Below are 15,418 nucleotides of genomic sequence, written 5' to 3'. Positions count from 1 at the left end.
TCTCGTGACCCAGATGGCCGATCGATCTCAAACTTCTACAGGTTTGTCAGTTTATGTATATGGTGGATTACAAAAAGTGCTAACACTGCCAGCAACTTTGTTGTAGCAAAACCAATTCTGTAATATTCCTTTAATTTACTCGCGTACGCTGGAAATACATGTAGGAATCAGAATTTTCCGTGGCCTTTGTGTAATTTCAGGCCTCGTGAAATGAGCTCAGCTGATTAAAAGGATTTTAAGTTTGAAACTTTTATTGATTGGCAACCAATGAAGATTGGCAATGGATGTCTCAGGCCCGTCGAAGTTGTGCACAGTAATCATGGTGTCTACTTTATAACACCTGCCTCGATGGTACATGATCCACAATGGTCACAGTTTGTATCTTGAGCAAACACACTCAAGTTACTGTCTGGAAATGTTGGGTGCGGTTGATCTTTGGTTGGCTTGGAGTACTCACTCTTCTCATTGATCATTAACTGATTTCATACCTACTTAGCAATAATGAATTTGATTTCGAGACCTCAGATTTAGAATTTGAGGTCTCGAAATCAATCATCTGAAAGCACACAACTTTGTTAATGACAAGGGTGTTTTTTCTTTCATTATTATCTCGCAACTTCGATGACCAATTGAGCTAAAATTTTCCCAGGTTTGTTATTTCATGCATATGTTGAGATACAGCAAGTGAGGAGACGGGTCTTTGACAATTACCAATAGTGTCCAGTGTCTTTAATGTGATCCCTCTCCTGCCGCTTCTAGGACTGTATCGTAAACTTGGGTGTGATCCTTGGCTATATGACAGTGACAGGTTGAATTGCATCCGACTGGCACCCCTGAACAACCCTGACAAAATATTGAGACTGCCAACAATAGGGCTAGATGACTCAGCTGGTAGAGCACTGGGATGTTAATCTGGAGGTCGCAGGTTCAAGTCCTGCTCTTGGTCTTTTTTTAAATTATTGTTGTTCAAGTCTTCAATCAACAGAGGAACATCAAAGTGTTTGAGGAAAAAATACCCAAACATCTAATGATAAATAATAGTAATAATAAGACTTGTAATGCGCACGTATGCCGGGTGTTCAAGGCACAGTAACAACAAAATTACACATCAAAATAAGTCTCTGAAAACCTGTGACATAAGATAAGTTTTGAGAAGACATTTGAATGTTTTGGTACAAAGACAAGATCTTAGAAAGTGACAGAGAGACACTTAAAGAGAGACAGGCCTGATATACTTCACAGAGGCAACCAAGGCGATTGCCTCCATGCTCCCTGATCATTGCCTTGGTGCCCTTGAAATGCTATCGGTAGAAATTTCCAATTTCCTCACAGGAGGCTCTTAATAAGGAGAAATCGCCTTGGTGCCCTTGCCCTTGCCCTTTCAAAAAAGAAGCAAACCCTCTCACTTTTGTGCGCAAGCCAACTAAAATCTGACCAAAATAAGTGCTCACTCGTGCGGAACAGCTGAGGATTGATTTGGTAAACATTAAAAAGCTAGGATCCTGGTCCAAAAATACTTTGTGCCAGATTGTTGTAAACTTATAAATAAAAACAATTGGGATGCATTTTTCTAAATGTATACTTTTTGTTTTTTAAACGCCCTGTATATTTTATGCTGGTTTAAAATAGCTTGGCCTTCTTTCGATAGATGTGTGGGTAGAGCAGTTTTGCCAGGTGCAAAATTTGCAATAGTGGAGATTGTTCACAGGCTTTAACACCCGGGACCAGTCTTTCTTTTAATGGATTGACATGATTGAGGTACTGTAAGTAGGGATTAGACCAATGAGGAAATGCGAACGAAATGGTACAGTGTGAGAGAGAGAGAGAGAGTTGCTTGACAGTGCAGTCTAGTTGGCGATACAGCCAGCCTAACAATCACACGAGTAGTGTCTCAGATCGCTACAACATCTGTTACCTTTTCACATTGGAGGTCGGATGAGTTGGTTTGTGTTTGTGCGAGATGTTCTTGAGTTCTTACTGAGTATTGGGTGAGTCTGACATGGGAAGATGTGTACATTCTGTAGTTTGTTTAATTTGTGCGAGATGTTCTTGAGTTCTTACTGAGTATGGGTGAGTCTGACATGGATAGATTTGTACATTCTGTAGTTTGGACGAGTTTGTTTAATTTGTGCGAGATGTTCTTGAGTCTTATTATGAACACATTTAAGGTGTAGTTTGGGTGAGTTTGTTAGTGTTTGTGCGAGATGTTCTTGAGATCTTACTGAGTATTGGGTGAGTCTGACATGGGAAGATGTGTACATTCTGTAGTTTGGACGAGTTTGTTTAATTTGTGCGAGATGTTCTTGAGTTCTTACTGAGTATTGGGTGAGTCTGACATGGGAAGATGTGTACATTCTGTAGTTTGTTTAATTTGTGCGAGATGTTCTTGAGTTCTTACTGAGTATTGGGTGAGTCTGACATGGATAGATGTGTACACTCTGTAGTTTGGACGAGTTTGTTTAATTTGTGTGAGATGTTCTTGAGTCTTATTATGAACACATTTAAGGTGTAGTTTGGGTGAGTTTGTTTGTGTTTGTGCAAGATGTTCTTGAGATCTTACTGAGTATTGGGTGAGTCTGACATGGGAAGATGTGTACATTCTGTAGTTTGAACGAGTTTGTTTAATTTGTGTGAGATGTTCTTGAGTTCTTGAGTCCTATTAGTATTATGCACACATTGAAGGTGTACATGTAGTTTGGGTGAGTTGGTTTGTGTTTGTGCGAGATGTTATTGAGATCTTACTGAGTATAGGGTGAGTCTGATTATACACACATTGAAGGTGTAGTTTACGTGAGTTTGTTACATTTGTTACATATGTTACATTTGTTGCCCCCATCCTTCCTGCTCAATGTTGACTGCAACGCAGAAGACCGCACAATAGGCCGCGCAATGAGAGCCAACATCTAAAGGGGGCAGGGGGGCCCAACGAGATATGGCTGGGATTGTATAATGGGTGTACAACGACAATAAGTACCTGTAGTTTAGATGAGTTCGTTGGTTTGTGTTTGTGCGAGATGTTTTTGAGTTCTACCTGAGTATAGGGTGAGTCTGACATTGATATAATATCATACATCACAGATAAAGAGTACTGTACATAAAGACCCTACTCAGTACTTTCCTGAGCGTTGTGAAAAACAAACTACAGGCGCTGATCTGACACCTGCACAAAAAATCTTCCCCTGTCACAATAAATCTTTGTAACAATTATGTCTCCACCAGAGTGTGTGAAACTCGGTAAATTGTATGGATGTACCCGTTGGGCATAGAGGGTGTTTGCCCTTGCACTTGTAAACTAAGCAAATACCCGTATACAAGTCAGACGTATACAAGTCAGACGTATACAAGTCAGACGTATACAAGTCAGACGTATACAAGTCAGACGTATACAAGTCAGACGTATACAAGTCAGACGTATACAAGTCAGACGTATACAAGTCAGACGTATACAAGTCAGACGTATACAAGTCAGACGTATACAAGTCGGACGTATACAAGTCAGACGTCACACGACAAAGTAAGGACAAGTATTATTGTTTAGATGTTGATCAACTTCTTAGGTGTACCATAGAGTCTCTGTCCTTACTCTATGGGTGTACAGAGGTCAACAAAGATTGCTAAGTCATGTTGTGTTGAATAACATTTCCAAATATCTCCTGGATTTTTGTACAAAGTCTTCCAGATTGCAGAATGCAAATGTTGCAAACTCTACAATTCAAGGGGTACTTTTTGTAACACAAAACACAACGTCCACAGATATACATTAAACTTACACCGTTTGAAGATGTTTATGATGGAAAGCTTCGCTTAAAATATTACTTGCTGAGGTGCTGTTGTTTTTTAGAAATGAGTAAAACAATGTCGCGAAAATAAGTTTTGCATGCTCAAATATTTTTCTTTACTTGTTTTACTCATTAGTAAAAATAAATACAGCACCTCAGCAAGTAATATTTTGAAGGGAAGCTTTCTACCATCATTATCTTTAAACTGTGTGAGTTCATTGTGAATTTGTGGACATTATGTTTTGTGTTACAAAAAGTACCCAGACCCTTAAAAGCTCTGACAATTTTGCAGGTTTTATTATATACTTTTCTTCTTGAAGCAGGCGATAACAGCATCCAAACCATGCTTTCTTTTTAAGAAAAGAGTGTGATTTGGAACTTGTAATGATGTGTTTTTTCCTTTTCCTCTGTTTTTTAATTTTTACAGGCGCACACGTTCCATCAATGCACCTTCACCCTCTCCGTCGTTCGGGCCTAAGGCACACCTGAAGAAAGTGCCTCCTTCTCAGATCATGTAAGTCAGCAAATGTATTTATTTATTTATTTTTAAGTTTATTTCTCTTCCCAAGCTACAAAAGAAAGAGATATAACAAGATATGGAGAAGGCAAGACTGAGGAAGAAAATTTTCAAATAACCTAACTAAAGGTTTTAGTCTGCCAATAAAATATTTCTAAAAGATACAGACATGCAACATGTACCCGCACACAGGGAAAAAGGGATAGCAATTAAATTTTCTCTAAAAATCTGGTGGAGAAGGGACCTTAGTACCGACAATGTTGCAGTTTGTTTAACCACTTTGCATGAGAACGGAACAAGAAAATAATTTAGTTTTGTGTGCTAGGAAGTGTTTCTTCCCACCAAATAAAGCTACGAACATGTACATGCTTGAACTGTGGTAACCATGAAGCAATTGCCCTTGAAAGATGAACGTTTAAAGACAATTAAGATTTTCTCAGACTTTTGTACAAGTGTGGGTATGGGACTGCCATTTTTGAGGTACAAACGGAACCGAAAGAAAATTCATGCTAATTGTTGAAGAAATTACACCAATTACAATAATGCTTGAATCTAATTGGCTGATTGCAGGCATGTGACTGACCCATCGAGCCAGCAGCTAGCATGGAATTCGAGCCCCCTCTCCGTTCTGATCATCAAGAAAATCATGGACGACAGCGTCCTGGGTCCCTTCAAGGAACTCTCAAGGTGGCTCTCAGAGGTAAGACTTTAACTCTGGTACTCCAAGGGGTCTGTTTTCTTGTCCTGGGTCCCTTCAAGGAACTCTCAAGGTGGCTCTCAGAGGTAAGACTTTAACTCTGGTACTCCAAGGGGTCTGTTTTCTTGTCCTGGGTCCCTTCAAGGAACTCTCAAGGTGGCTCTCAGAGGTAAGACTTTAACTCTGGTACTCCAAGGGGTCGATTTCACAAAAGACTTAGGACTAATCTGTTACCCCTGTTCACACTAAAGAAAAACCGTTTTCACACTACTGTATTCCCCAGGGTTGCCTGCAGGGAATAACAGATGGCTTTTTTCAAACTATGGCCCTTTTTGAATCTTCGGCTTTGGATTTGGCTTCAGGCTCTGTTTTCTTGTCTGAAGCCCTGAGCGCATAAAGAAAAGCACACGCAATTGTCAAAACAACCGTGGGGCCAAGCTAGCCTGAGCCGAATCTGGAGTCAAAGCCGTGGTTTTGTAAAGCGCCTATGATAGCTTTAACTCAGGGCCCAATTTCATAGCGCTGCTTAGCGGCCGATTTTGTGCTTACTGTGCAATTTCTTGTTCATAGTGCTGCTAACCCTAAGCACACGATAAGGTATGCTAACCTTCCGGTGCTTACCACACGAAAAAAAAAAGACGTCACAATGCAAATCCACGGTAAACACGCAATATGGCCGCCCAATTTTTCTGCTAACCTGTGAAATACGCTAAGGCTTAAGCAATTTTTTTCTGCTACAGTAAGCATGCAAATTTGCTTAACCTTTCAGCAGCGCTATGAAATTGGGCCCTGGTCTGCCCCGTCAAATGGGCATACCCCAGGGAACAGCCACCCCTGCTCTCAGTAGGGGTAAGCGGTAAATGTCTATGCTATTCTTTAAAGCCATTGGACCCTTTTGGTACAGAAAAAAAAAGAAATCACAGATTTACAAATAACTTACAGGGTTTACAGAAGGTAGTGGTGAAAGACTTCTCTTGAAATATTATTCCATGAAATGCTTTACTTTTTGAGAAAACAGTAAAACAATATCAGTTCTCGATAGCGAGAATTACGGATTTATTTTAAGCTCATCATGACACAGCGAAACGCGCGGATACAAGGGTGGGTTTTCCCGTTCGTTATTTTCTCCTGGCTCCGATGACCGATTGAGCCTAAATTTTCACAGGTTTGTTATTTGATATAGAAGTTGTGATACACGAAGTGTGGGCCTTGGACAAACCTGTTTACCGAAAGGGTCCAATGGCTTTAAACTTTCAACTGGAACCTTTTTTAACAGGACAAAGTGTGAATGAAAGTGCACTGGGATAACCTTAAGGTAGAAAGTCCCTGGGCATCCCCAGGCCTGTATTCCTTGGGAATAAGAGATACAGTTTGAAAGGGGCTGAAGAAAACCTAAAGAGAAGTTCCTGGTGATGTTTAACGGTTTAGTCCCTCTACCGCCCGAGTTTGCTGAAAACCAATTTCTCAAGATTCTTGCAGTAAGTTACTGGAATCGTAGTTCGCATTTTAATAGATAGCCATGGGTTAATATGTATGCACAACCTACCCTTTCGGTAATATTTTTATAAAAGTACAAGTTCTCATGGGAACAATAAATGCCTCTCGTTAAACGACTACGGTAATTTTTATGGCGAGTATTTTTGTGCACGGATGAAATAGATACAATAGCTTTTCAATGCTTTTATCTGGCTCAATGCTCATACTGATTAAATGCGAAGGCGTAAATTTTCGACAATATCATCATAAATGATGAACAGCTCCTGTTTTCGACAATATCATCATAAATGATGAACAGCTCCTGTTTACTAATGAGCGTTTTTTTTTTCGTAAGAGCTAAATTATTTCATCATCATTAGCTTCGACAAGTCAACTGTGAAGGGAGAATTAATAACGATCTTTAACAACTAGATACACTAACAAATGCGTAGACCTACTAATGACTATCGAGTTTTCTTTTGTTGTTCCTTTTTTGCTACAAACACAAGCTAGCGAGGTTTCCTCGCGGCTGGGCGGTACAGTGACTAAATGGTTAACCCAACTGTCTGCTGTTACAGTACATGTTTGTTCAATTCACACAGCAAATTTTCTTGATAAAAAAATCAATACTATTGTATTTTAAACCGGGGCAATGATAATAATAGTAGTCCCTGTGGTGGTTGTAGCACCATTCAGAAAGCACTGGGGAAAGATCTAGATGAAATAGGCACGAGTGGGAGGGTAGATCTGTTACAGAAGGCAGCGCTTTTGAAAGACCCTTGAGATCTATGGCTACGGGACGTAGCCTGACTCAAGGAAAAACAGAAGAAGATATTTCCTTTGTATGCTGTGATAAAATGGGGAAAAAATATATATTTATATAAGCTTATTATTAGGTCATCTCCCCTACTCGATTTATAAAAATAATAATAATATAAATAATAAAATGCTTTGTGAGTCAAACATAATTGTCAGAAACCAAATAATGTTCAATTATAGCATCAATTATTTTGTTATTGTTTTTTTTTTAAATTAGGAGAAGAATTTGGTGATTTTTATCGAGTCCAAGGTGTTTGACGATGAGGATTTGTTGAATGATAAAGAATTTGCTCCGGTAAGAGCTAAGATGAAGAGCTTCAAGGAAGGTAAGAGCGAAGGGTGATGACAAGGGGGAGTTGAGGGGAAATAACAGGGGGTTGGGTTGGCTGAAGCCCTTCTAACTGGAACCCGGTTTGGTTTGGTCCAATAATATCGAGTTTTTATGTGAGAGCGATTCTGTTTCTTCAGAAATTTCGCTTATGGCTAAAAAAATTATATCAGATTAATGAAAAAGTAAAATTCAGCCAGTAAAATGAGTTTAACAAAACCTTGTAAGATTTTACTGCCTTTTCTGGTTACTTGTACTGGTGTGAATTTTATAACCTGTTGGCTGTCAGACTGGAACTAATTAATTTAAATTTTGATAATTACCAATTAGTAATTTGTCTTCAGTAATGTTTTCCATTTTGTTGTTTTGCCTTTTATTTAGGTTGCGATTTGAGTAACAAAGTAGATTTCATTCTCTGCCTCGGAGGGGACGGGACGCTCCTCTATGCTTCATCTCTCTTCCAGGAGGTAAAATCCGTGTTACAATATCTTTAATTATATCAGCCAACAGGGGGCGCTGTTTACAAAGATGACTAAACACGGCTCCTCCATAAAGTAGTTTTAATCCTGTGTGTCCCTACAAAGGCGTCAACTCCATAGGTCTATAAGAAGAGCACAATCTTTTGACACAGAGCTGTGCCAGCAGCTCTTTCTGAGCAAGACTAGTTGGTGTGGTCATCAAGACCCTGAAATTTGAGTCTGAGACCAAGATGAAAAGATGTGATTGTGAGATCAAGATGAAAAAGGCACTAGACCAAGACGAAAAGGGCACTAGACCAAATACTTGTTGTCATGATGACCTGGGGTTCTTCTCGAACCCCGGCTTGGGCTCCACATTAACTTCCAGGCTCCGTCTGCTCATGATGTTCAAACAATACGCACTGCTCCCAAAAAGGCAGTCGAACTGCTAAAACCAATTTCTCTCAGATGTGACAATTCAGGACGTTTGTACACTCTTTGGAGAAAATCCTGAAATCAGGAAAACAAATCCTGAGAAATTGCACGCCTGTGTGTAGTTGAATAACTCTGTGATATTTCCGTCTTCTATCTATACAGGCCAGTGTACCTCCAGTCATGGCGTTCCATCTAGGCTCGCTGGGGTTCTTGACCCCATTTGAGTTTGATGACTTCAAGGAGTCGGTCAACTCACTTTTAAAAGGTAACATTTCCGGGTTTAAATTTGTATCATCCTCTTCTTGGTTTACTCTCCACAGTCAATAGTCAACAAGGAAATGATATTACATACATACAAAATGTGTATAGATATTTGTTGAATCATGATTACATGCAAGTGCAGGTATGTAAGGTAGACCGAGATAAAAAATGTCCAACTTTTATCCAAATTCAAACCTGAAGCCTTTTTTGAAGCCTTTTTATTAAGGGCATCTGAAAGCACACAAATGTGTGCACCAAGGGTGTTTTTTTTCTTTCATTATTCTCTTGCAACTTCAATGACCAATTGAGTCCAAATTTTCACAGATTTGCTAGTTGTATATGCATGTTGGGATGCACCAAGTGAGAATACTGGTCTTTGACAATTAAATTACCGAAGGTGTCCAGTACCTTTGAGAAACATTACATGGTCTTGTTTACAGGAGACACAGCAGTTACACTGAGGAGTCGCTTGAAGTGTCTGATCTTCGACAGCTCTGAAATTCCCAACGGCTTTGACAACGATCGCAATAATGACCACCGAATCATACCAAAGCCCAAGACATCAGACCCACCAAACCTCAAGTTCAAATTCCAGGTGAGTTGTGATGGCTAGACAACGGCGGGATCAATTTCTTAAAACCTGTCAGCACAACAAATTTGGCAAGAACAACAAAATGTGGCTTAGCAGAAACTGGTTACCATCCGAAAGTCCATAAAGTATTCATTGTTGTGACTGATGTCACCCGTTGTTGGTCTGGGGTCATGTAGCTTGTCAGCTTGCACTTTCGATCCTCTGCATGCACTGTGTGCATAATATTTGTACATCGTGTTTATTCACTATGTAATTATATGTACATGTGCGTGTGAATTGACTGTGAATCTCCATGTGAAAATGAATGCAAGGTCAAAGGTACATCTGGCAGGATCCCACTAGCCGCTCATGGTATCAGGCATTGTTCGCAAGTCTCTGAGATTCAGGCTAGGTAGGTGCCTGATTGATAGATGCAAAAGCTAGCAGCTCTGTAGTCTTTTTGCCGTCAAGCAGCCATATTTATTGATGTGTTGGAATGATTGTGTTGATCTTCGCAGGTGCTAAACGATGTTGTAATAGACAGAGGGTCGTCACCATACCTCTCGAATCTTGATCTCTTCCTAGATGGTCGGCATGTCACAACGGTCGCGGGGGATGGTACGTATGATCACTCACAAACTCACACGTTCACTCACAAACTCACTTATTCACTTTACCGCATAGACAGCTGGGGTCCGTCGCGCTGATCTCATATGTTATTGCGATTAGTAGCTATGTTCCAGATAGTTACTGTTTAATGCCTTCTTTACCGGGGTGTTGTCATTAAGGCAGGCAACAGCACAAAATAATTATAATTAGAATAATAACATGATTTCTTATAAATCTCTCAAAACTGTCACTCAGCGTTGCTAATGGCGCTCCAACATTTTTTTCCTGTGGTCACTGGTCTATATATTTCATTCCTTAAACCATCTCAGCCCCCCTTGGGAGTATTACTGCCTGTGCTGCTAACAATGTACATGTACTGCTTTCATGATAAACTATGGCAAGGTGTATAGTCTTTATTCTGGGCGATTTCACACAGGGCATTATATACAGGCAACCAGTCTTAGGCAATCTCCCTGAAGAACACTAAAACAATCATATTTTCAATTGTCACATTATTTTTTCTTGGGGATAGTAAGACTTCTCTTGAAAGATTTCTGTCCGGTGAAATTTACTCTTTTACTCTTTAACCCCCCCCCTTTCCAGGTCTGATTATATCCACGCCTACTGGGAGTACAGCGTACGCTGCTGCAGCTGGTGCAGCCATGATGCACCCCAATGTACCAGCCATTCTCATTACTCCAATCTGCCCACACACATTGTCTTTCAGGCCCATAGTGGTCCCCGCCGGAGTGGAACTCAGGGTAAGGACCAGGATCCTCGGGCAACTTTGCCTTTTTTAAAACTGTGGTGAAACTATTTGTTAGTAATAAACCACAAGGAAGACTGATTGGGTACATCTTAAATAGTTTTGGGTTGAACAAAAGCCCTTTACACACGGCCAAAAAAAGAAAAGAAAAATTACGAGCATGGATTGTTTATTTGTTATTACCATGCGTGACTGATTTTGTGAGCTTTCACACTGCAAAGTTAAAAAACTAACAACCCTTGTGCGACACGAAAGTGATGACGAATTGGCAATCCTGATCACCTTAGTTGGACAAGATAGCACCCACAATAGCATGCGCTGTTTGGGCATTTTCACCTAGGACGTCGTTCAATAAACAAGGGTTCCTTTCACACGTTGATGTAGCCCACGTCCTTGGTCAAAACTTCCATAAGTGTAAGATTTTGTCGTAGGTCCGGACCTCCGACAAAATGTAGCAATGTTGGACAAGATTTGACAAGGGACCCTAGACACTCCAAAAATTATTGTCCTTTCACACGAGGTGCAATTTGTAAAATCTTACAACCATGCTACAATTTAGCAAGGGACCCTTGCTAAATTGTTCTCGTGTGAAAGGAGCTAAAGAAAAAGTTGGTAGAGCAGGACTTGAACTAGTGATCTCTGGATTAACTCTTCTTAATGAAAAGAGGACCAAGTATGCAACCCTGTGGAACTTGTTTTTTTGTAACCGATTTTCTTTGAAAATCCAATATAATATAACAATAAAGGTGTCACGACCGGGAATCAAACCAACACTCTGCTGAACAGAAACATGTTTAATGTTCCTCAAACTCGCTTGGCAAGTTACAGGAATGCATCCCTGTGAAAACTTGTTTTTGTAACTGACCTTGTTTAAAAATCCAACATAATATAACGATAAGGGCCTTTTCCAACGGAAGAGGGCCTTTTCCAACGTAGCACCAAGACTTTGGAATTCACTTCCCGTAAGACCTCAGACAAATGCACAACATCTTCCAGCAGAAACTTAAAACACAATTGTTGATGCTTGCTCTCCCAACAATTTGACAATACTTAAACTTAAACTTAAACCAGGCCGCCACCTTTAAATGTTTTACAGGAAAGTGCGCCTTAGGAATGCTGTATTATTCTTATGATAGTTAAAATTAAAAGTTCACAGATTTACAAATAACTTACAGGGTTTACAGAAGGTAATGGTGAAAGACTTCTCTTGAAATACTATTCCATGAAATGCTTTACTTTTTGAGAAAACATTAAAACAATATCAATTACGGATTTATTTTAAACACATGTCATGACATGGCAAAACATGCGGAAACAAAGGTGGGTTTTCCCGTTATTTTCTCCCGACTCCGATGACCGACTGAGCCTAAATTTCCACAGGTTTGTTATTTTATATAGAAGTTGTGGTACACGAAGTGTGGGCCTTGGACACAACTGTTTACTTGAAGTGTCCAATGGCTTTAAAGTGTCCAATGGCTTTAAAGTGTCCAATGGCTTTAAAGTGTCCAATGGCTTTAAAGTGTCCAATGGCTTTAAAGTGTCCAATGGCTTGAATGACACGATGTCTTTCTACAGGTCATGGTTTCACCAGATGCTCGTCACACTGCTTGGGTTTCTTTGGATGGAAGGAATCGGCAAGAAATCCACAAAGGATGGTGGTAAGATAACCGGTTTCTTTCTTAATAATAGGGACTTTTCGTTTTCGACGACGGATGGTTCTGCGACGGTTGTTCAGCTAAACGTTGTCGTTTTCAGCACAACGAAGATTCATCCAAAGTACTGTCGTAGAAATTGAGGGACGACCGTCCTCAAAGCCGACGCATGCGCAGATGACGCCAAATGTCATCTTACCCGTCGCAGAACCATCCGTCGTCGAAAACAAAAAGTCCCTATTAATAATAATATAGGAAACTTCTAATGCGCCATGTCTGTCACTGGTGACACTCCTGGCGCAGGAACTGGTTTCAATCTTTATAACCGTTTAAATATTCTTCCAAACATGCCCATGCTGACAATTGGTCAGGAAAAATGGTACAACCAATGATCAGAAACACCAGAGTTTGAGCCCCGTTTTCTTATCTTGGCCACAGTTATATAACAGATACGCAAAACTAAGATCACTGCACGTTCTTTCCGTTCAGTAAAGACGTTTATTTTTTTCCCCCTATCACCAGTCTGCGAATCACAACGTCAGTCTTCCCTGTGGCGTCCATCTGCAGTAGTGACCAGATCAGTGATTGGTTTGACGGACTACAGGAATGCTTACACTGGAACGCCAGGCGTCAGCAGAAGGCGTTGAAGGAACCAAAGAAGAACAAGAACAGTAAACAGAGCGAAAATATTTAAATCAGGCAGGAATTAATTTTTCAGGTTTATTTGGTTTTATCGTTGAGAACGGTCTGTACTTGGTGGTATGTTGAAATCCATCATGGCATTAACAACTGTGAGACGCTAGTGTAACCATTTCACAAAAGGCAATATTTGAACATCTTTGGCCGCCATTTTGTTCATATCTGGCACATAATTGTTTTTTCACATCTCCGTGCACCTTCAGAGCTTCTTCAGCTTTTCTTGAAAGAGGCAACAGACTAGCCACCACAGAGATGAAAAGACTTGGCCATTTTTTATGACCAGGGTCCATTTCATAGAGCTATCTACATAAGTACAACAAATTTAAGTTTTAGTTTTTTTGTTTGTTTATATTTCAAACAAACAACTTTAAGAATGTGCCTCTTAAATTCATAAGCAGGTAGAGATGTTTCTTAATTTTACGCACATCAATTAGTGAATCAAATTTTTGTTTTGAAATTAAGTTTGTTAATTTTACTTTAGAGGTGGGAAGAGAACATTTTTATTAACATTGTTTCAGTTTTTGATACAAAAAATTAAGTCAACATTATACTTCAAACATTCAAACATGTGGAAAGCCACTATGATGAAGACCACAATAATGAACTTTCGAATGCACATGAAACTAGACAATTCGCTCCCGCATTGTGTTTGCTCTCTTACTTGGAGTCACACTAAAAAGTGCACTTGTTTTTAACGATGCGAGTAATTTCAAATAGAAAGTTGGATTGCTAGCCATAGTTAACCATACATGTAGACAATCTGCATTGGTGAACGCTCTTATATAGACTCCATTTAAGGATGGGTCAAGATGTTATGTGTTGACTTCCGAATCAGGCAAATCAGGCAAAGACTCCTGCCCACAAGTTTACTATTATCTAGAAGTCAGAAACTGTCATACTAAAATACAATAGTGTCGCTCGTTGTTAACCATTTTGAATATGGATCGTTTAACGCTTTTGTAAATTTTATAATTAAAAAAATAATAATATTCCTAAAGTTTTGAACTAAATACTCTATTTTTTTCTTCTTGTTAACCGTCTTTTTATGTTTATAATTGTAACTGTGAGATTTATAGACACAAAAAAACGCTATTTGAATATGTTTTGTAAATAATATTATATATATTCTCTTTTCGGGGTACATATCACTATTGCACTTAAAGCCATTGGACACTTTCGGAACAGAAAAAAAATAAAAAATTCACAGATTTACAAATAACTTACAGGGTTTACAGAAGGTAATGGTGAACGACTTCTCTTGAAATATTATTCCATGAAATGCTTTACATTAAAACAATATCAATTCTCGATAACGAGAATTACAGATTTGTTTTAAACACATGTGAACTCCAGAGTTACGTACCAGTGCTCTTCAAACTGAGCTATCCTGCCCTATGTTAGCGACTCCTTATTTTGTCAATATCTTTGTTCGGAGGCGCCAGTTCAAAGTCATACAACCGTACAACAGCCCAATTAATGAGACGACATGGGAAAGCGACATGGGTTTTTTAAACAAAATTTGGAACAAAGAAAAATTTACCAAAGCAAACTGCGACCTATGATTTAACCGGTTTATTACTTGGGTTTTTAACATGTCGGATTTGTGATACTCAGCCACGACATTTCTTGGTCACTTTGTGAAAAGGAGGGGTTCAAAACCCTGTTGTGAATTTCGCTAGCTATTGCACATAAAAAGGGTTTATACTTGTCTTTTCAATATTGGTTATTTTATTAATTTACTTGCAATGTTGCAGAAAACAGTACTATATCAATGTTATCTTAGACTTGTCGACAAGTCGTTAAATGTGTGTCGCGGTGATAGCGTTTCGACTGTATTCCAAATCTCCCCGCAATTCCTGCGAGACTGCTGGCCCTCGCGAGACTACTGCTCTCACAACTACAGTCCAATGAGTAGTATCCAGCAGCTTCGCGCAAGAGCAGTGATCTCGCGAGTGCAGTATTCGATCGCGGATACCTGAATCATTACGACACCGCTACAACTCGACTATCTCACTGCGACAGACCATTAACGACTTGTCCACAAGTCTAATGTTATCTGTGTAGGATGTATTTATTTGATGGTTGATGCACAATGGGAATTATTTTGTAATAATTAATTTAGATTTATAAATGCTTACTAATTTTACTTTCTTCAGTCAACTGTTGTATAAATATTTTGCATATTTTTAAAAAAACTTTAAATGGAATTTGTCTGTATAATAATTATGGTGAGAAAGGTTAATAGAGTAACACTAATAATTTAAAAACGATGTTTTGTATTTTGATGGGCCTCAATTTTATTAAATTGCTTGTAGTTTATAAAAAATGGTGATTATTAATTGACAAGTCTA

General features: G+C 39.2%; 1 protein-coding gene across 5 annotated transcripts in view; it reads left to right on the top strand.

Annotated features, from left to right (window-relative positions):
* The window catches only part of LOC117302225 (NAD kinase-like), a 34,573-nt gene extending 20,278 nt beyond the window's left edge, over positions 1–14,295 (top strand). For 4 of the 5 annotated variants that reach the window (XM_033786057.1, XM_033786058.1, XM_033786059.1 and 1 more), the window contains 10 exons: positions 4,207–4,293; positions 4,867–4,996; positions 7,506–7,614; positions 7,998–8,083; positions 8,672–8,774; positions 9,211–9,365; positions 9,860–9,959; positions 10,554–10,711; positions 12,292–12,374; positions 12,891–14,295. In XM_033786057.1, the coding sequence (XP_033641948.1) occupies positions 4,207–4,293; positions 4,867–4,996; positions 7,506–7,614; positions 7,998–8,083; positions 8,672–8,774; positions 9,211–9,365; positions 9,860–9,959; positions 10,554–10,711; positions 12,292–12,374; positions 12,891–13,062 (1,183 nt within the window). In that variant the 3' untranslated portion in view covers positions 13,063–14,295. Of the gene's footprint in view, positions 1–1,334; positions 1,989–4,206; positions 4,294–4,866; positions 4,997–7,505; positions 7,615–7,997; positions 8,084–8,671; positions 8,775–9,210; positions 9,366–9,859; positions 9,960–10,553; positions 10,712–12,291; positions 12,375–12,890 lie in introns of those variants that run through there. The other variant, XM_033786060.1, reaches the window with a different exon arrangement.
* The last annotated feature ends 1,123 nt before the right edge of the window (positions 14,296–15,418 follow it).

The sequence above is a fragment of the Asterias rubens genome, chromosome 18 (assembly GCF_902459465.1).
Source record: "Asterias rubens chromosome 18, eAstRub1.3, whole genome shotgun sequence".
Taxonomy (NCBI): domain Eukaryota; kingdom Metazoa; phylum Echinodermata; class Asteroidea; order Forcipulatida; family Asteriidae; genus Asterias; species Asterias rubens.
The sequence above is the reverse complement of the archived record's forward strand: the minus strand, read 5'-3'. Positions and strand labels throughout refer to the sequence as shown.